Source organism: Callorhinchus milii, unplaced genomic scaffold (assembly GCF_018977255.1).
Source record: "Callorhinchus milii isolate IMCB2004 unplaced genomic scaffold, IMCB_Cmil_1.0 Scaffold7, whole genome shotgun sequence".
Classification (NCBI taxonomy): Eukaryota; Metazoa; Chordata; class Chondrichthyes; order Chimaeriformes; family Callorhinchidae; genus Callorhinchus; species Callorhinchus milii.
Genome location: NW_024704748.1, coordinates 5672406 through 5695183, shown reverse-complemented (window position 1 = coordinate 5695183; position 22778 = coordinate 5672406). Strand labels below are relative to the sequence as shown.

The following is a 22778-nucleotide window of genomic DNA, read 5'->3' as shown; positions in this document are numbered from 1 at the left end:
GAAGGACACGTCCAGTCGAAAGTCCCTTTAAAAAGCTGCTGCAGCCGCAGCTGTCGGCCGAGGGGGGGCGCTCCTTCCGGTCGGGCACCAGCCCGGAGGCGGGCGGCTCGGCGCCCAAGCGCCGCCGCGCCCATTGGGCGGGACGGGCGTCAGTCAGCGCGGCTCGCGCTGCGATTGGCCGGCGGCGGGGCGGAGCCGGAAGCGGGTTTGAATGCGGCGCGAGGCGCGGCGGTTGGCCGGGGGCTCGCGATGGCGAAACGGGAGGCCCGCGAGGCGCCGACCTGCCACCGCTTCTCCTACCTCTGCCTCAAGTTCACCCTCGTCACCTACTCCACCTGCTTCTGGGTAAGTATTGGCCACCCCCGGGGGGTTGTGTGTCTCTCTTGGTGGCCCCACCCCAGGGGTGTTGTGTTCTGTTGTGTCACTTGGTGTTGTCTCTCTTGGTATCGACCACACCCCGAGGGTGTTGGGTCTCATGGTTATATAGGTGGGTGGGGGGTGGGGGGGGCTTTGGATGGAGAGGGGGTGTGTGGGTGGGGGGGGGGGGGTCATTATTTTCCATGGCAGCAGGTGTATGGCTATGATGACCAGAGAGTCCTGCAGCTCAGCCAGTGACCTGGGTCTGATTCCCGGGCAGGGGTTGGGTGGTGATGGTGGTGGTGGTGGGGGGGGGGCGGCCAAACCTTGGGCAAGAGTTTCCTCGCTCCGCGCGCCCGATGGTAACCCCCCCCCCCCCCCGGAGCGAAAGAAAAACATAGCACGAAATAAAATCGGTCGCTTCAATCCACGGCTGTTTGCGGGTCGCCGCGGCCGCGGGCAGTCGACCGCCGCCTCTCGCCCTCGGACGTGCAGCTTTGCGGTGTTATCCCGCGAAGCGCCTTTGGTGAGACGTTCCGGAAGACGCGAAAAGACATCTATCGGATGCGAGGCTTATTATTTATCTATTATTCTAGAGAAGCTACGTCCAAAAAGTCGTGATACCCTTGCAATGTCCAGTTCAATAAGTCGTAAAGAAATGATGATATTTTTGACGTTTTTCTGAAGACAATAGGGTAGTTAAGACAACTTTTTGGGCACCCTGTATTTGCCTACAAAAAACGATAACTACATCCCGTCCCGCCGATGAGACGTTGAACTGAGGTACCGTCTGTCTGCCTGTCCACATGGATTTCAAAGATCCCACGGCGTTATTCGAAAAGAGAAGAGAGTGTCTCTCTCCCGGCGTCCTGGCTGGCAATCCGCCGAATAAAATCAGTCACTCACTCCGTCGCTGTTTGTGAGACATTGCTGTGCAAAACTTGGCTGCTGCATTCACTCCCAAAATACCCAGTCGCTACAGTTAACAGTATATCCTGAGAAGCGATTTGAGGCGTCTCCAACGATGTGAAAAGGCGCTAGATCAAATACAAGTGTTATTACTATTATTTGACAGGAACTCCTGTGAAGCCCTTTGTGATGTTTTGATGATATAAGGTGCAATAGCAAATACAAGAATTATTATTATTCCGTTGGTCCACTGTGTGGCAGAAACCTGGCGATTGTGTAGACCTGGGATCGCCGTGCCACCATTCTTTGGTGTAAAACCCCTGTGAAGTCGATTCTGCTCAGTCTAGGTAGGGAGCGGGTTTGGTAACTTAAATGGTCTTTTCTCGTTCCATGCTTTCCTGTGTTAATGTTGGATCATGTTCCTTGAGAGACAATAAGGACAAAGCCAGCCCTTGTGTCAGCCTGGCTCAGTTGGTAGCACTCTGACCTCTTGAGTCCAAAGGTTGTGGGTTCAATTCCCAATGTAGACGTTAAGCTTAGGGTCCCATCTATTACAGGTAAGCATTAAGATCACGTGTCCCTGCTCAAAAAAAAGAAAGGGTTTTTTGGTTCCTGGCCAACAATCCCTCAGATAAAACTGGTCATTGATTTAATGGCTGTTTTAGGGTGTTGCTGTGTGTAAATTGGTTGCTGGATTTTCCTACAAATACAATCACAACACTTTACTGACTCTTGTAAAGCAATTTGAGACATCCTTCTGACGTGAAAGGCACTATATCAAATCCAAGGATTATTATTATATTCAAAGTAACAATTTGTATGCTGTCCGACTTGTGATAACTTTCTGATAACTCAACCAGGAACAGGAGCTGCTTTCATGGCAATTAGCAATTAGCAAATTCATGTAACAAACATCCCTGCGAAAAAAATGTTTTGTTATGGAATGTTACAATGGTGGGTATTTACTCACACATTGAGTTACACTTGAAGATTTGCTTCATTAATAATAAGAAGAATCCTTGTATTTGATATAGCGCTTTATCACATTGTTGCGATGTCTCAAAAGCACAGAATATATTGTAAAGTAGATTGACTATGTATTTTGTGGGCAAAATGCAGCAGACAAACAGTCGTGGATTGAATGACCATTTTTTTTTGAGAGATTATTGCTGGAAAGAGATACGCCAATTTGCTAACAACTGGGTTCCGACTTACTACTAGGTATACAGGTGTGTGCAATAAGAAAACTAGCCTAAAATTTCGCCCTGGCAAGGAATCAAACCCAGGTCCTTTCACTTACGATTGTGCTAATTGCTATGTTACTGGACTCCATGATAAGCATTTAATAAGCAGTATAATATCCTTCTTGAGCTTTTGATTCAAATTTTGTAATGGATTTAGGACAAGCAGGCTAGGGAGTTGTGGATACTCAAATGAATAGTTGTTCATTCGTCCCTTAGAAACATAAATAGCTGCTAGTGTAGAGCTTTTGGCTACTATGTCAAAATCTGTTGATTTTCCTCCTTACTTGAATACCCTCTTAACTCTTTATTCTTTGACCGTACCTTTGGTCAACATATTTAAATTCTGCTCCTTCTCAGTGATCTCCATCTCCTCTGAAGCACTTGAAGATTTCATCCAACATGAAAGCATTGTACAGTTATTCTAACAAGGTGGTTTGGATCTATTGGATCAGATTCTACATTATAATGGGCTGCGTTATAGTCAGCTTCTGCCAATCACATTGCATACTTACATGCACACAGCTCACAGAAAGTCAGCCAGTCAGCGGTGACTGCGCTCACATGCATTTCCAGCAATTGCACGACACGTGTGACACTAGGAGGTCTGTGTGTTTTGCATAGGAAGCCAACCAGTCAACACTGCAAACTGGAGGTTTACCACACTTCCGGGATACTGTGGTTTGGCAGTGAACTTGTGGTCTACATGGAGCTGTGGCTTTCATATAGAGCTTCATAGGTAGTTTGCTTGATATAGATCAGTGGTTTTAGTTCTGGGAACTGGAATTCCCTTCCCTTCCCTGTAATAAATAAGGTGCATAACAGCCATTAAATGAGCTTGTAAACAGATAGTAAGAGACAGAGTTTGGGTGTTTCCTTTGTTCCTTAGCCTTGTCGCAGTGTTGCATAGTTTTCATGCAGTTACTTCCAGCAAATGTTATGCTGCCCTGGAGTCCTGTAGCTTAGTGGTCAGAGGACTCACCTCACAAGCGAGAGGACCTGGGTTTGATTGCCAGCAGGGTAAAACGTTGGGCAAGTTTCCTTGCTCCACACTTCTCTGTTCACCTAGCAGTAAGTAGGAACCCAGTTGTAAGTCAGTTGCCCGATCGCTTTTCTGGAGGTAATAATTCCTTCAAAAAAAGTAATAAGTTGGTCACTTCAATCCACGACTGTTTCTAGGCTACTGCTGTGCGCAATTGGCTATCGAGTTTTGCCCACAAAATATACAGACAATTCACTTTATAGTGAATAGTGAAGCGCTTTGAGATATCTCAAAGATGTGATAAGGCGCTATATCAAATGCAAAGATTATTATTATTATCATCACTGCATTGTTCAAAGGAGGGGCAAGTGGCTGTAACATGGTTAAAGAAATAGGTTTCAGGTGGGATTTAATAATAGTGATAATCCTTGCATTTGATACAGCGCCTTATCATTTGTTAACAGTCTCAAAGCGCTTTGCAGGATATACTATGAAGTGGATGGTCTGCATTTTGTAGGAGAACCACGACAATCAGTTTGTGCACAGCAGTGTCCCACAAACAACAATGGAGTGAGTTGGCCAGTTTTATCTGTGGGATTGTTGGCTAAGATATCGGGTGAGAGAAACTCCCTCTTGTTTTTCAATAGTGCCATTTATTGATGTAAATGACCTAACAGGCGAAGCAATGAACAACTCTCACTTGGCATCAATTTGGATAACTGTCCCAGCAAAAAGTTAGGGCCTAAGTACCTTTTCTAAGGGATTAATGAAGTGCCTAAGGATTTCTTGACCTCAAAATATGACTCAGGAAGGACCGCGAGGTGAGTGCTCTAACCACTAAGCTACAGGCAGCATAACTGGAATTAATTGCATGAAATCTATGTAACACGATAGCGAGGATAATGAATACAGGAAATACCCAAACTCTGACACTTACTATCTGTTTACAAGCTCATTTAAAAATGTCTGGAACTGAGTGGGTGAGCTCCAGCAAAGATACGAACAATTGAACTCTGGAGGAGGCAGCTGGAAGCTAATGCTCTCCCGTAACAACAGGGTAAATCCCCTCATCCCTCCAGTTTAAGTGCCTAGTCAGCTGTGTAAAGCGCTTTGAGATGTTTCCCCGGCCTGAATGGTGCAATATATAGTAAATATAAATAGTTTTTCCATCATTGTTTACATTAGGACATTCCTTGTTTAATAACGCCTTGTTTTTAACAAAATCTCTGAACCTCTCCCATTTTGTTTCGATATGATCTTATTTTTATTAGCCTTCTAGTTACTAACTCACTAATCAGGAGAAATTATTTTTCACTATTTGCCTGAAAGAAACCTTCCATAGAATACCTCTGATCAAGTCTCCATTCAACCTTTGCTCTCGTGAAAAGAGATCATGTGTTTCTAGTGTCTCAGATTGTGTCAGTTCTATGGTTCTATGAGGATAGATCTCCTAATCTGAAATCAAAATACTTATAATGAAGTGCAGCTTTGTATTAGGGAAAAAAGTAGTGAATCCAGTCTTATTGACTTAATTAAAAAATATACTTCTGACTCAGTAGCGTATGATTGATGCCTCCATTACTAGAGTAACAACATGCATGTTGAATATGCCTCCGCCCACTGCAAACTTTATTACTGTGGATAAAAATCACTAAAGCAAAGGTGGAGTCTTGTAGCAAATTGATTAGAGCATTCACCTCGCAAGGCGAAACCTTAGGCAAGTTTCCTTACTGTTTATTTAGCAGTAAATAGGAACCTGGTTGTTAGTCAATTGGCGGATCGGTTTCCTTCAAAACACAATAATAATAATAATCACTCAATTCACAGCTGTTTGTGGAACACTGCTGTGCGCATTTGGCTGCCATGTTTCGCCCACAAAATATGCAATTCACTTTACGTTGCATTATATTCTGTGAAGTGCTTTCAGATGTCTAACGACGTGAAAATTGTGCTATATCAAATTAAGGATCATTATTATTAAATCCACTTACTGTGGAATAGTGAAGTTTCCAAGATAAAACTACTCTTGGCAATGCCAAATAAATGGTTGAATTTTCCTGAAGCCCTGTGCTCAAATGGCAGTCTGGACTGAGTTCAAGTCCTGACTAGGATTTAGTCTTAACTTTTTGACTCACGGATGAGAGTGCTATCAGTTGATTCACAGTCTTAATGCCGTTCCTGATTGATTTCGTCCACCACAACTGTTCAGATATTAGTGAGAATGGAGTGTGTGACACATAATTTATAAGAGAACAGTTTGATATTCAAGTACTGTACAACCTTCCGGAAGGAGGCCATTCAGCTCAATGCCATATTTTTAGATCATGGCAGCTTTAAACCTATGTCTACACCCTTTCTCCATATCCTTTGATACACTTTACATCCCAAGAATCTTACCTATTTTCCTTAACAATTCTCATTGATTCTGCATCAGTGTTCCTCTGGAGCAAGGCCTTCCACATTCTCATAACCTCTTTGTGGAGAAATGTTCACTGATCATGTTTTTAACCATTTTAGCTGTACAACCTCAAGTTTTGAGAGTTGTCCGCTACGTGTAGTAGCTTGTCAATACTCTTCAATATTTTATGGGTCGAATTATGATCATTAGTCATTAGTCTCCTTAACTCCAGGTAACGAATCCACTCGGTCTCAACTTTCAGTTTAACCTAGGTGTTAATCTGGTGAAACATTGCAGGATGCCTTCCAAGGCAGGTATATCCGCTTTAAGGTTTGACATTCAAACAGAGACAAAGTATTCCAAATTAGATGTTAGAACGGCTTACAGGGATCTAATTTTAAACATGCAGTTGTATTGCAGTAACAGTTCTGTATATGCAGTGTTTCAGCCTTGGATTGCGGGAGGTGTCCCTGAAATCTGATTTCACAAGATTGTATCTCTGGGGATGGCTCCATGGTCAGAGATGCCGTCCTTCTGATGAGACGTTAAACTGAGGTCCCATCTGCGCTATATCAAATGCAAGGATTATTATTATTATCTGGCTGGTCAGGTGGATATTAAGGATTGAGTGCACAATCAAAGAGTTTCTCTTGCCTTCTGTGATTTCACGCTCAACTCCCATCAAATTACAAATGTCTTTACTGTACATACTGCATTAATTTGCATATCAGAGGTCTGAACAAGCCACCTCCTTCAACAAACAGATTGCAGGCTGCAACCCAACTTGTTCTCATAAGATTAATTCTCATTTCTAAACTGTGATGAAGGCTCACTTATTTATTAAAGAATAAATTGAACTTTTGTTTGGTTAAAATGATAAATTTAACAACCCAAAGACTATAGCAGCTCCAAAGACTAAAGGTCAAACTCATTGAATTACTAGTTGTGGGATTTTTTTTGTAGCTATTATTGCTGGTCTTGCTTTTGAAAAAGCTCTATTCTGGACTTCTGAAATTCACAAGATTGGACCTCTTAAAGTTTGGACATGATAGGTATCAGTCTGGCTCGGTTGGCAGCGCATTCACCTCTTGAGTCGGATGGTTGTGGGATCAAACCCCACATTGGGACTTTGAACTCACGTACACTGACTCCATTGTCAGAGATGTCGTCCTTCAGGTGAGACGTTAAATTGAGGGCCCATCTACCTGGCTAAGTGGACATTAAGGATTCCATGCCATTCTCAAAAAGAGAAATGGGTTTCTCCTGGTTTCTTGGCCAACAATCCCTCGAGTAACTTAGGTCATTCTTTTCATGGCTCTCAGTAGGACTTCGGACATGGAGTGGAGTCCTGTAGCTCAGTGGTTAGAGCACTCGCTTTGTAAGCGAGAGACCTGAGTTCAATTCCAGGCAGGGCGAAACCTTGGGCAAGTTTCCTTACTCCACACTCCTAATAATAATCCCTCCAAAACTAAAAACAATAATTAAATTGGTCATTTTCAATCTACGACTGTTTGTGGGACATTGCTGTGCGCAATTGGCTGCCGCGTTCGCCCACAAATATACAGTCAATTCACTTTACAGTGTGTTCTGTGAAGCGCTTTGGGACGTCCTCCTGACGTGAAAAGCGCTATATCAAATGCAAGGATTATTATTATTATTATTATTATTATTTTGCCTACAAAACACAGTTTACAGTAAATCACTTAAGATGTTCTGAAAAGGGCTACATCAAATGCAAAGGTGATTGTTAATAAATTGAGGAATGTTCACTGCTAAATATAATGTAAAAAAAAACACCAATTGAAAAATATTCTTGGGCTTTGACCTTAATGCTGCACCCCCATCCTTTGTCAATCTGACATCTCACATTTGTTAGCATGGTATCAACCAAGCCTTTTACTGATGACTTGGGAGAGTAGAATTGCATCATTCGGGAGGGAGCATGGGTCTGTTGCCAGATGATGGCAGTTACTATCCAGGACAGCTTCTCCGCAAGGGGTTTTTAATAGTCTATTTGCGACAGCCATATGCTTACGTTCAACCAAAGAAGTGCATGACCTGCAGACTTCAACAAAAGTACTTTTAGGCTGAGTGCACAGTCAAAGTGCTCTTAGCTGACTTTGGCATCATTCCCAGAGTAATGTTTGTTCTTGCTTTACCCTGTTGGAATCTTTAGAAATCTATTTTGTTTAACGAATCCAAATCTAGCTGTTATCTTTTTGCTTTTTCCGACTGTGAAGATGGCCATGCTCATAGGATCAGTGGTAGTACTTCCTGAGCATGCATTACATCTGCTTCTTTCCCCATTTCCTCAGGAAAATTTCTCGCCTTACCTGCCCCAACATCAGCAGTCAGCCTTTCTGCCCCCACCCTCTGGAACTCCATCCCACAGTTCCTCCTTGACTACCCCGGTTTGCTTGGCTTGTCTGGATCCCCTTTGGAACTTCAATAGAAAATGCTGTCCCACACCCTTCAACAGAAAAGAGCTGTTTGGCATGCAGGTGCATAGCAGGACTAGAAACATGTCCTGCTATGCACCTGCATCTCTGCATCTGCATCTCTACAGTGCAGAAGGATGCAGATGGCATTTCAGTGAAGCATGTAAAACAACAAATGGTTGGAGTCCAATCGCTCAGTGGTTCGAGCGCTCATCTCGCAAGTGAGAGAACCTGGGTTTGATTCTCGGGGAGGGTGAAACGTTAGGCAAGTTTCCTTACTCCACACGCCTCTGTTTACCTAGCGGCAAGTAGGAACCCAGTTGTTAGTTGATTGGCGGATCGTTCTTCTGGGGGTAATAATCTCTTCCAAAAAAAAAGTTTGGTCACTCAAACTAAGACTGTTTGTGGGACATTGCTGTGCGCAATTGGCTGCCACGTTTCGCTCACAAAATATACAGTCAATTCACTTAACAGAATATTTGGTGAAGCATTTAGATGGCTCGAAGACGTGATAAGGTGCTATATCAAATGCAAGGATTATTATTATTGGATAAACTGGAATGCTATGAGATTAAAAGAAAAACAAGTAAGACAAATGGATATCAGGTGTTTACTGTAAATTGAAGTAATGAAAAATTGTTTTATAATAATCCTTTCATTTCATATAGCTCCTCATCACGTCGTGGAAAAGTCCCAGCACTTTACATGATACACTGTAAAGTGATGTGACTCTGCATTTTGTGGACGAACGTGACAGCCAACTTGAGCAAATCTATCTAATTTGATCTTGAATGGATCAACATGTTCTGCTTCCACCGTCTCCCTAGGGAGCCTGTTCCATACATTTGCAACTCACTCACCGAAGTAGTGTTTCTGCAGATTCGTTCAAGTACATACATAAATACATCTAAGTTCCCACAAGATGCTTTGATGCATCTATCTTCTAACTATTGTAACCCTGAATCATTTTGGTTGACAAAAACTCCCCTCAGTTGGTGATATTTTTGGAACTTCTATCTGTACCTAGAAATATTACAATCCCAGCAATAAATCTGTTTGAAGGTCCAAAGATCAGCTGGTTTCCTGGGAGGTTCTATTTGTTTAGCAAATCTTGTCATCTTTGCTTTTAGCTGTAATTAATAGTCTTCTTAGCATTTTTCGTATTAAAAGCTTTGAGCACCCTGTGTTTTCTCCTGGTTTATTAATAGTTTTAAGATTCACCTACGCAAAAACACAGTTGTATGGCATTTTCTGAAATTTGTACCTTTCTACTTTAAAAACAAATGGAACAATACATTTAATATAGTCATAAAACACAGACACTATATACTTTATAATGGAGATACTGTATCAAAGGCAGGTCTCAGCATGCTGGTTCTGCATTGTGAAAAGTATTTCAAAACTTCCCTTGTATTGAAGTGTGCCCGCAATTCATAATGGCAGACAACTATCTAATTTAATGTGTAGGGTGTCCACAAAGTCCTGGTACCAACATTTTTTTCTATGGTGCACTGACCAACAATTGAAACATATGTGGAAAAATTGTATTTCAAAGTACTTAATTTTATTCAGTCCAAATGTTTAACTATATTTGAAGGCCAGAGGATTGGTGTGAGTGAGCGCCATCATTTTCATGGTCCGTTGCCACGTTCAGGGCCACATCTTCTGTAACATGGATGCTATAATAAATAGTTTATACCGTAGTTACTAGTCTCAGTATAGGCCTTAGAATGCTACAGTACAGAAATGTCAGACAAACAAACAAACAAAGTTAATCTACAATCTACAAGAGAGCAATTAAATATAGAGTAGAACACCCTTTATGAAACAGTAATTGGGGGCTCATAAAATTCCAATCTGTTTTCTAATGGGAAAACGTTTAAGAGCAGCTACTAATCAGGGTTTCTGCATCATAGCCGTCAATGAACACATGCCCGCACACGGGTGCATGAAGCCAGCCAATTCCATTACTCAGGGATGAGTTTGAAATCACGATGTTGTACTTCAAACATTCAAATCCTCTTGTGCTGATACAGTTTGAAGAGAGAAGACACGGTTTCAGGTGCAACCATGGATGTTTGTTGGTGTAATGATGGGATTTTGGATATTTGGGTAACAAAATGTCAGGGCTCGCAACTTAATAATATTATAAATGATCCCATGTTATAACCAAAGGTGTTATACTGTCATCCCAAATAATGGCCAAAGCCCGCAGTACTACTGACTGGATCATAACCATCATCATTCCACCATCAGCAGTCACTACCCTCAAAACTCTGGAACTCTCCCTCAATCTCTCCCCCTTGACTCCTCCTTCCCCATCTTCAGGTTACGCCTGAAGACCTTCCTCTTGGACCATGCTCATGGTCACCTCCCACCCCCTACCCCCAGCTTGGCGTTGTGCTCCGCCACTGTCAAGTGATCGGGGACTTAATCCTGCGTGGTGGGTGCTATACAAATGCAAGTTGTTGTTGTTCTTCATGTGGAATCCCGTAGCTCATTGATGAGAGCACTGGCAAATGAGAGACCTGGGTTTGATTCCCAGCAGGGTGAAATGTTGGGCAAGTTTCCTTACTCCACACACCTTCAAAGAAAATAATAAAAAATTGGTCACTTTAATCCGCAACTGTTTGTGGGACTCAGCTGCGCACAATGACTGCTGCGTTTCGCCTACAAAATATACAGTCAATTAATTCACTTTACAGTATATTTACTGTACTGAAATCTGGCCCCTTAAACTTTAAAATCGTTTTAACTTAACTCGCCATTATAGGGGAGAGTCTCCCAGCTCTGTCAACAATCCTCAATAAAATTGGTTATTCACTTCATGACTGTTTTGGAGCTTTGTCGTGTCCAAATTGGCTGCTGTGTTGCTCCACAAAAGAGTCATTCCGCTTCTCAGTGTATCGGGTGAAGGGTTTTGAGACACCCTGCCAATATAAATGGGTGAAAGCTACTGACCAAATGCACATTTTATTATTATTCTGTGTGGAGACTATTCTTTCATCAGCATCTAGATGGCTGATTATGTGTAACTCACTTTAGCTTCGTCCTCATACCTGATTATTTGCTGGAAAATTAGGCTGAATCACAAGACTCTCAGCATCTGTTTGCACCTATGTCAAACACACTGCAATCTCTTTGACGATTGCAAGTACCTGGCAGATCAAGTATAAGTACTGTCAGCCCAAATCCCTCATTTGTGATCAGCTACTTTGATGCATATTTGGACCCAGTGCAATTATTTTAACAAATACTATGGATCCATTGTAATCCGACCATCCAAAAGTTTCTTTTGTTTCTGGTGCCAGTCAGACCTTAGGATGCCTTCATTTACTCAGGACGCAATGTATTGCATGCGCCTTGTACTTGGCAGGGCCTCAAGATACCATTTGGCACTCTCATATTGGAGACATTGAAGTAAATAATTTTCTTGGGTTAGTGGAATAGTGGAGTAAATCATAAAAGCAGGCCTGAACTTTGAATGAGTGATTGTATTCCATTACCCAGCTGTGTTGTGTTTCTGTCATTATTTCTGAAGTATAAAAGGGCCATTGTTAGACAGAACCAATGGTCCCTAGTGTAAACTACATATATTCTGATATTTTGCTATACCTGTTCGGTTATGTTTTATAAGCTTTTAATTGTAGTAAGACTACTGGATTTTACACTTGGAAAAATTCTAAATCTGTAATTACCCGTGATTAGAGGGATGAAAAGAGACTCTGGAAGTTAGGTACTTTTCCCACTGGAGCTGTTAAGGGGTAACCTGATAAAGGTCTTCATGACCCGCAAAAGTTCCATCAGGGTAAAATAGTAAGATTAATCCCAGTAGTCGGCCAGTCAGCAACGAGAGGACACAGATATATAGGATGACATAAAAAGAATTCAGCAGGAGGTTAGAAAAAAAGTCTTTGCAGACTATGATTGGAGTGTAGAATTCTTTCTTGCACATAGTAGTTGATCTATCTACAAATTACAAATCTACAAATTGTACAGTCTACAAATTACTTTAATAGAGAATTAGAATGATGCTTGAAGAGACTAAATATGAAATATGAAAGACGAACTGTGCGAAGCAAGCTGGACCACGTGGCACAAATACCAGGGTACACTTGATGGACTAAATGGCCCGTTTGATGGGCTGAATAGCTGTTTCTGTACTGTAACATTCTATAATTCTATGACATCTTGGTATTTATTTTGTATGGTTTCCTTTTTGTGTTAAAAATGTAAGGCATATAATGTACCATACGTGTGGAAGAAAGGGATGGAAGATAGGATTAGGGATTCTCGAGGTACACATCTTGTGGAGAGAGGGCTCCTTTGTTTCAGCCTTGCTGGCTCCTGAGTGTGGGGAAAGGGGGAGAGAGAGGTAAGTGGGGTGTCCTAGGAGCTGAACTGGCTCCAAAGTGAATATTGGAATCGAGGCAGCTCTCTATGGTGGTCTGGTTCCTGAACCAGGTGGGTCTGCTGTACTCCAGGGCACTGCTGATGACAGTGCAGCCAGCCTGGCTCATCGGCAGGACTTGGAAGGATAGACCAGTTACTAGGGGCAGGGAACCATTGCTGACCGGTTTTCTGTACACGTCGCGGACATGTCTGCTCATGTGAATCGTGATGACAGGATGTGGAAGAGCTGACCAGCCCTGTTGATCATGCTCCATTATAAGGCAGGTTAGAATTCTCTTCTTTCTAAACTACTTCCTTATAATCTTTGCTTATCCTACCCTCTTTGCTTAGTTGCCCTTTAGAGGTGGGTCTCAGCCAAATAGGGGTCGTCCCCCTTCCGATTCCTGAGGACTGGGGAAAGTACAGCTTCAGTTAAGTGTCTGAAAACATTGCTGTAACTTGTGAGGACTAAATGCTCTATCTGTAAACTCTTCATTGGGAGCCAAAAAATCTCTGACGTTTAGGCAAATTGCACAGCACGTTTTTTCTATAGTAGATTGAAAATATTTTGAACAGAAATTGTTCTTTCAGTTGCAGTACTTTTTTTATTCCTGCTTTGTATCACCACGATTATTGTCCCCAGAACATTTTTTTCCTTTCAAGGGGCTTTGCACTGTTCTGGGTTTGAAATGCTGTTTCTATTTAAGGCAGAAATCTCTAGGGGAACCATCTTTTTCCATTGTGTTGTAGTTTAGGTAATTGATCTCTGAAACGAGTCGGTGAACATTTTCTGCTCTGAAGCTCAGGCTTATATAAGAAATGAGGGATGGTACACAGATTACTTTAAGGCCTTTGATACCCTCTAAAACCTCAATTCATAAAACTCTGTCACAAACAATGAAGATTTCCAGAGCCAGTAAAGGCTCCCTTCACTCTGCAGGTAAAAGCATTTGATTTTGTAATTGTATTCTAAATTGTCATTTTGAATTGACAGGGCATTTAGTCTTTGTAACTCAGAGCAGGGAGACTTACAGCACATTCCCCTAATAGGACATTGCATTTGTGCAAGTCTTTATATTCCCAGTAACTGCTCTATCCGGCTGGCCAAACTCCTTCAATTGGAAAGAATAAGCGCTTGAAAGAATGGTATTACATGGCACACAATTCTCTAATCCCTATCCTGTTTGTGTTTAGGAAAAGTGTGATTAATTCAGGGACATGGAAAATGTGTGGCCATGCTGCCAATTTATAAAGAACTCAAGCAAGAGAAAGTTTGTGCTCCTACTTTAGTAGATGATTTTTCTCAGTCAAAAATATTGGATTTGGTTTTAACAGAAAACCGGTTGTATTCTGGATTTTATCATATGAAAAATAATAATAATAATAATCCTTGCATTCGATATAGCGCCTTATCACATCTTCGAGACATCTCAAAGTGCTTCAGAGAAGATACTGTAAAGTGAGTTGACTATATTTTGTGTGCGAAAAAAATGGGATAGGCATGAGAAGAGTATATACAGAAAGGCATAAACACTACAGTAATAGAAGGATTTTACAGATCCAGGAATAAAACTTGTACTGATCGTGACTTTTCCATTATCTACTTTCCTTATCTTGGATTCCAATCCACTTTAGTCTTCTGAAGGAAGGATTTCCAAACTTCCCAGCAATATTCAGTCCTCCATTATTCAAACCTGACTACCTGTTTTCCATAATTGTGTCAGCCTGGCTCAGTTGGTAGAATTATCAGCTCTGAGTCAGAAGGTTGTGGGTTAAAGCCCCACATTGAGACGTTTGTACTCGGCTGACATTCCAATATTGTGCTGGGGATGCGTTGCATTGTCTGAGGTGCTGTCCTTTGCATGTAACATTAAACTGAGGTACCGTCTGTCTGTTTAGGTGGACATTAAAGATCCCGTGGCACTACTCAAATAGAGAAGGGAGTTCCTCCTGGTGTCCTGTCCGACCAAAGAAAATTGATCATTCAGCCGGTCTGTGGTAGCACTCTTGCATCTGAGTGAGAAGGTTGAACATTAAACCCCACGTCAGGACTTGGAATCGCATCGTCTTATTTTAATGCTCCAATGCAGTTCTGGGAGGGTGTTGCATTGTTGGATGCGCCGCCCTTTGGATGAGATGTTAAATCAAGGTCTTATCTACCTTTTCAGGTGGATGTATTCATTAACACTACGACACAATTTGAAAAGAGAAGGGAGTTTCTCTGTCCTAGTGTCCTTAGCCAACAATCCTCCAGGTACAATTGATCATTCACTCCATGGCTGTTTGTGAGACACTGCTGTGTGTAACTGACTGCCACGCTTTGCCCACAAAATATACCGTCACTACACTTTACAGTACATTCTGTGAAGTGCTTTGAGAAATCTAAGTGCTGATAAGGCTCCATCAAATGCAAGGATTATTATTATATTATTCACTTTGTGGCTGTTTGTGGGTCATTCCTGTAAGCAAATGATTACCTTGTTTGCCTACAAAATACACAATCACTATATTTTACAGTGCATCCGCCTTTAAGACATCCTCTTGTTATGAAAGGCACTGCACCAAATATAAGGATTATTATTAATATATTAATAATAATAACTGTCTATTTGGCAAAGAAACTGACATATTTGCAGATGATATGAATAAGGTTAAAGGTATTATGTATATGTATAATACCTTTAATTTTAGGTGTTTTAACTACTTTTCGTCAACATTACATGACAATAACAGATTTAAAGTTGGGTGTGGGTCTAAAATTATAATGTATATTTATAATGTGCAGAGTTTACAAGTGTGTTAATTCTGTTCTACTGGCAATTCCTCATTTTTCCAAATTTGTCTATACGAATTGCAGGTTTTTAATCTGTGCATTGTTCTATTAAATCCATGCAATTACTTGATATTCTTTGCATAATGGGTAGTTTTTCCTGTTTATCGTGTCTTCAGTTGACTTAAGCCTGACACAATGCCAGTCAGTTTGCATAAACAGAACAAGAACTTGAGTTATTGAAAATAAGTTGGGAATGAATTGAAGATTTGTGTGAGAGGCCCGTTGATATGTGTACAATCCATCATCTGTACCAATCTATTTGCACATCTGCAATTTATCTCAAACTCTATCCTGTATTTAATCTTGCACTGTATTTCAGTTGTAAAGCAGACCAATTGATGTGGTTTATTCAAGTGATGTTCTTTTTATTCTATAGGGTAAATAATTAGTGGAATAAAGCATAATCATAGGAAACTTTGCTACACTTTCATTTGATAAATTAACAAATTTATGGTGCAAATCCTCACTGTCCAGCACCTTGGGATGTCCTCTTGGTGTGAAAGGTGCTATGTACAGTAAACTCCTGTTAATTTGACCCTGCCTCAACATGTCACAACCACTTAAATCATCATGCTGTCAATATCCCAGCTGCATTAACTTATGTATTTATATGTATGCTTAACTCGCCACTTCAGATAACTCGTCATTGGGCCCTTTTCCCTTAGAATGATGAGTTATCAGTAGTTTACTGTAAATAAATGTTTTTGTTGTTGGAGTCTTGCACGGGGTTCTGGAGACTGTACTCCAGAAGTGTGTCCTAGCATTGCTAGAAGGTACAGTGAAGGCTGACTGAATTAATCCATGAGATTGAGTATCTGAGGTAAGAAGAGTTTCCTGAAGCTTAGAATGTTTTACTTTGGTCAGCCGGGTGTCTGACTTATCGAAGCCCATCATTATGTTTAAGAAAATTTCCTGATGTCTGAAATGGAAGGTGCACTCTCTCCCTGGAGTGACATGCCCTGTATTTTTCACATCCTGGAGACATTTTCCATACCCTCAAGGGTACAGGAGTCCTGTAGTGTAGTAGTTAGAACACTTGTCCTCGCAAGCAAAAGGATCCAGGTTTGATTCCCCATACGGGCAAAATCTTAGGCGAATTTCCTTACTCCACACGCCTCTGTTTACTAGCAGTAAGTAGGAACCCGGTTGTTATTCGATTAGAAGATTGCTTTTCGGGGGTAATAATCCCTTCAAAAAAAATTTGGTAACTCAATCCACAATTGTTTGTGGGACATTGCTGTGTGCAATTGGCTGCCGAGTTTCACCCACAAAATATACAGTTAATTTTACAGTATATTCTGTAAATTTCACTTTCCAGTATATTCTGTGAAGCGCTTTGAGATGTCTCAACAGTGTAATAAGGCGCTATATGAAATGCAAGGATTATTATTATTACAGATCAGCTCCAATATCCTCCAATATGATCTCAAATCGAGAAGATGAATGGGCATGTTAGACTTGACTTTACACAGTGGGTGGTTAACATGTGGAAATCAAGATGATGAGGTAGAGTGGATAGTTTCAGGAGTGATCAGATAACAATTTGATTACAGAGTGGATTAGGGAAATATGTGAAGATTTAAAAATCAGATTGTGCAAATGCTGAACTTGCAAATTCTTGTTCCTATTAAACATCCCAGTAGTTTCGCCCACAAAATAGTCGCTGCACTTTACAATATATTCTTTGAAGCATTTTGAGACGTCTCAAGAACATGATAAGGCGTGATATCAAATGCAAGGATTACTATAAGTATAGTCAAAAGTTACAGCTCAGGATTCTAGCACAAGCATTTGATGCTGCACCTCATCCTTTCATATGTGAAAACTCCACACAATCAAAACATAAGATCTTCATATTCCATTGTCTTTAAACAGTGAGACTAATTTTAAAGGGGCAAATTAAGCAAATATTAGAACTTCATTTTCAAATTGCCTGTTTTCTATTTGCAGCTGATCGGCGGCCTTATCCTGTGCATTGGCATATATGCAGAGATTGAAAGACAGAAGTACAAGACGTTGGAAGGTGCCTTTCTGGCCCCCGCTATAATCCTGATCTTGCTGGGGGTGCTGATGTTCATCGTCTCCTTCATTGGCGTCCTTGCATCTCTGAGGGATAACTTGTCTCTTCTTAGAGTGGTAAGACGATATTTGTAACCTTACAACAGTTCTAGAACAGTTAACATAACCACTAATGTAAACTAACTTTGGAACCAAATATATCTGCAAAGAGCTATTCATTTATCAGTGTCATTTGATGTCTCAGTCTTTTGCTCCAAAAACACTTCAGTGATTTGTTCAGTATTGTACGGAAAATCAACACATCATCCAGAAAACATTTGTCTTCAAATATCATGTGTCAACCTGGCTTAGTTGGCAGCACTTTCATCTTTTGAGTTTTTGAGAAGATTGTGGGTTCAAGACGGAAGTTTGAAATGATATCATCCAGGCTGATATTCTGAAGCAATGCTGGTGGCGTGGGTTAATTGTTGGAGGTGCTGTCCTTCAGATGAGTCTTTAAATCAACCCCCATCTGCCTGTTCAGGTGGACATTAAAGATCACATTCAAAAAGAGAAGCATTAATCAAAAAGAGAATAATAATAATCATTGCATTAGATATAGTGCCTTTCACATCATCATAACATCTCAAAGCGCTTCACAGGATATATTGTGAAGTGGACTGTGTATTTTCTGAGCATAACGGGGCAGCCAGCTGCGCTCAGCATTGCCCCACAAACAGCCATGGATAAAACAAATTTTATTTGGGAAATTGTTGGTCAGAACACCGAGAGAGAGAAACTCCCTTTTATTTTCGAATGACACCATGGAAACTTTAACATCGACCTGAACAGGCACAGACAGGAGCTCAGTTTAATGGCTCATTCGTAGGCGGCACCTCTGACATTGCAGCGCTCGCTATCCACGACCTCAGAGCATAAATAGCTCAAATGTCCTGGTTTACATTGATGGCAGAAAGCAGAAATGTGTTAAAGAATGGAATCTGTTGGAAGACTTTGTACTTTCTCCCCTCTTCCTCCCAGCATTCTTTCTCTCCTCTCCTCGGCAGTGGCTCACTCTGGTTTATGGTTCTTGGTTGTGCCTTTTTTTGTTTAAGCCTGGATTTTTTTTTGCAGGGATATAATACCCAGATAGCTTAAATAAATATTTACTTGCAAGAGCAGTTTGGATGAAGATGGCCTTTCAGCCCATTTGATCTAACCCTTTCAGAATACCCACCCTCCCAGCTTTCCATGAGAGTCGCATTATTTTAGAAATCCTGTTATAATGACTTAATGAAAGGCTATTAGCATGCAGGACATTATAGCCCAATATCGAGTGCGGTGAAGCATTTCCATTACAGAGCACCATTACCTGACTCTGTCCTCAAATATATTTTCCAGCAGAGGTCAATAGATAGCCTTCAGAAGCAAGGTCTCACAGAGTTTTCCCCTCATTGAGACACTGAGGCCATTTGCGGTACTCCCATTGTTGCCTGGCTGAGAGCTAACAGAACAAAGCAGGGTTGGACCCTCGCACCTTTTGGTTCATGTGACCCAATGGAACAGAACATGGCTTAAATCCTCACTGAGCTAATGGGGAAATGAAACTGTAGGAGCTTTTTTAAAAGTAGTAGGTGAGTTGTCGATGTATGCGTATTTAAAATATTGAAGTTGTATTTCAATGTTGGTTAGGTTTCTCACACTGCTTGATCCTCTCAGAGAGAGAACTATAGGGATCTGGGAGACTCATGCTTTTAGATCCACTAGTAATTTTGACTGGAAAATGAGACTTGTTTTGTGTTTGTGTTTAGTTTCTCTACACGCTTGCAATTGTGCTGATGCTGGAGTTGCTGGGTGCGATTGTGGCACTGATCTTTCGGAACAAGGTAAAACTTTTCAACGCTTCCTAATTAATAATATAAGAAGAATTGGTACATTTCTCTTGTGTGCTTTACAAACGACAATTGCTTTGAAATGAAATGAATGTTATATAGGCAAAAATGTCAGCTGATCTCACCAGCAACTTGCCACAGGCAATAATCCTTACATTTGCATTTTGCATTTGATATAGCGCTTTATCACGACGTTGGGACGTCTCAAAGCGTTTTACAGGATATACTACAAAGTAGAGTGATTGCGCATTTTGTGGGCGAAACACGGTAGACAGTTGTCACAGCAATGTCCCACAAACACCCATGAAGTAAGTGACCAATTTTATTTTGGTGGGGGACTGTTGGCCAGTACACCGAGTGAGAAACTCCCTTCTCTTTTCAAATGCACCAAGGGATCTTTAATGTCTACCTAAACAGGCAGATGGGACCTCGGTTTAACACCACATCCGAAGGACAGTCCCTCTGACAATGGAACACACACCCAGCACTGCATTGGAGTATCATCTTAGACTATGTGATTTCAAGTCCCAACGTAGGTAGTTAGTACTGGGTTAAAAGTGATATGCAACAAAAAGATACTTGGCAAAGCTGAACCGTGTGGCTGTGAGATTGAGATCACAAGTGCTTACTCCTGTCATCGGACACAAAGCGGAAAAATAATCAATTTTCTGGCACTGTCAAACACGCAGTCCAACTCTGAACAAATTAATCGCACTATTTGTATATTACACACCTTATAGTATACATTCGTACATCATCCATAATCCAAATTGTTACTATCTTTAGACAGAGGGTGTTTCCCAATTGGTTTGGATTAACACAATAAAGTTCACAAATTTGTTTGGAATTTTGTTGAAAAGCCAAGACTTATGCTGGAATGAATATAATTGATAATTTGTAAGACTAGTCAACAGGTGAGTATGCGGAATAATATTCAGCCTTTAAATGTCATTTGGGGTTTGGACACGGAGTACATTACAGAGTCTGCTGCTGCTGCCTCAGTCTCCATCTTGTTCAGGACAGACAAGTCTGCACTGTTTCCTAGGAGGCACTTGTTTGGAAGAAAAACTCTGAACTAAATGAGATATCCAAGGATTTGATTTATACACATGGCTGTCTGGAGTCACATTCCATACCAGGAGGTATTAAGTCTGTTTGAGTCAAGTACTCATTTTAAACTTACACCTGGAAAATCCCGGTCATGTTTACACCAGCCGAATCCCACTATACTCAGCTGACTTCAGCCATATCTTCACGGCCCTCGTCCCCTGTACTCCGTCATTGGCGACTGGGCTTTCAGTCACTATGCCACCCTAGAACTCTGCAATTCCCAGCATCAGTTTCTCTGCCTGCCACCCTATTCCCATCTCAGATCACACCTGAAGCCCTTTTTTCTTTGACCGTGCCTACAGTCACCTCCACTTTCTTCCTGGTTTAGGGTCAAACTACGCCATTGTTAAGGGGTCAGCTTAATCCAGATACTTGATTTTCTCCTGAGAAGCCCACTGCTCCCCTGTTATAACTATAGCATTAGTCATTTGAAGTTTGTTACTTGTACATGCTGAGGGGTGATGGGAGTGCAGGTTTTTGGGAAGATTACCCTTAATGTCTCAGAAAATGCAGCTCACCTATTGGAACTGCTGCCACTGTTCAAAGGAAAGACACACACAAGTAATGCTTCAATGGGGAATGGAGATTGGCTGCTGATGGCTGCTCAGTTACTTCTACACTGTGTCGGGTAAGACTCCATCCAGTTGCAGCATTGGAGGCTGTTGTTATTGTTAGTACAACTGATCTGCGTGGACTGGGTTGGGTATAGATTGGACATGCAAAATGATTGCAGTAGGAATGGTTCACAAATGCCTGACTTCACAATCCCCATGGGGATATAAAGTAAATGAAGCACTTCATAACTGAGCCAAGTTCTAGGACCCAGCACTGATTAATGATTACCAGCACAATCCATTCTGAAAGTACAAGATGTGAAGAGGAGGTTGCAACACAGATACCGAACATTGAAATCAGTGTGTGTATCTTGGGAACTGCATTTCCACATCGGTCATTAAAAACAGTTTTGGAAATGTGCTTAAGGTAATGACCTTAGTATTCTGCCCCCAAAAGTGACACTCTCTATGGGGTATGTAAATACAGATATAAAAGACTTGCACTCACAGGGAAGCAATGTATTAAAACTGTACAATTGTTTTTGCTTAATTGGGCTGGATGTTTAACCGCCCAGAAAATTGAGCATTTTTCTGCTTTGTGTCCGATGACAGCAGTGAGCATGTCACGATCAGCAATGTGTTCTTTTTGTTGAATCTCACTTTCAATAATATTAATTCTTGCATTTGATATAGCGCCTCAACACGTCACTGAGATGTCTCAGTGCGCTTTACAGAATATATTATAAAGTATTGACAACAACGAATTACGCAGCAGCATATTGTGAATAGTCTCTCTGGTCTAAGTTATCAATTGTAACTTGATAGTGACTTTAAGCATGTCAGCTATGCTCCATTGGAGCACTCGTGCCTCTGGGAGAGAGAAGGTTGAATTTGACAAAGGTTCGTGGACCCTAAACTTTGACTCACTTTCCTTTCTCCATAGATGTTGCCTGACCTGCTGAGTGTTCCCAGTGACTTCTGTTTTTGAATGAATTGATAATCATTTCAACTTTTTCAAAATGTTTTAAATTCTCTCTTTGCTGTTTTCCAGACGCTAGACTTTTTGAACGACAACATTCGTAAAGGCATAAAGAATTATTATGATGACTTGGACTTCAAAAACATCATGGATTTCGTCCAAGAGCAGGTGTTTGCATTATTTAATCCTCAGCAGTTCCTGCAGATTGTGAGCCGTCTGTTTCATGATCTCCCCTAAAGTTGGATTTCTCATGGATTAATTCATCTTGTGGAGTCCCGTAATGTAGTGATTAGCACGCTAGCCTCACAAGTGAGAGGACCCAGTTTTGATTCCAGGGCAGGGCAAAACATCAGGCAAGTTATCTTACTCCACTCCTCATTCTCAGTGACTTGCTGCAGAGCGCAATATATAAAGCAGGTGCAATTTCTGTGATTATTGCCTTACATACTTTTGAAGAGTAAGTAGATTTCCCCATCAATAATAATAATAATCCTTGCATTTGATGTCACATTGTTGAGACGTCTCAAAGAGCTTCACAAGATATACTATAAAGTATGAAGTGTATTTTCTGGGCAAAACACAACATCCAGTTGCTCACAGCTGTGTCCCACAAACAGCCATGGAGTGAGTGACCAATTTTTTTTATTTGGGGGGATTGTTGGCCAGGACACTGGGAGAAATTCCCTTCTCTTTTT

At 41.2% G+C, this 22778-nt stretch overlaps 1 protein-coding gene and 1 non-coding gene across 2 annotated transcripts in view; both read left to right on the top strand.

Annotated features, from left to right (window-relative positions):
- The first annotated feature begins 209 nt into the window (after window positions 1–209).
- Window positions 210–22778, top strand: part of tspan15 (tetraspanin 15) — a 43376-nt gene continuing 20807 nt past the window's right edge. Inside the window, exons 1-4 of the mRNA XM_007904551.2 lie at window positions 210–345; window positions 17501–17686; window positions 19360–19434; window positions 22156–22251. Coding sequence (XP_007902742.1) covers window positions 250–345; window positions 17501–17686; window positions 19360–19434; window positions 22156–22251 — 453 coding nt within the window. The 5' untranslated portion in view covers window positions 210–249. The remainder of the gene's footprint in view (window positions 346–17500; window positions 17687–19359; window positions 19435–22155; window positions 22252–22778) is intronic.
- trnat-ugu lies at window positions 7232–7303 on the top strand. The gene has a single exon. It is a non-coding gene; the product is annotated as a tRNA-Thr (tRNA).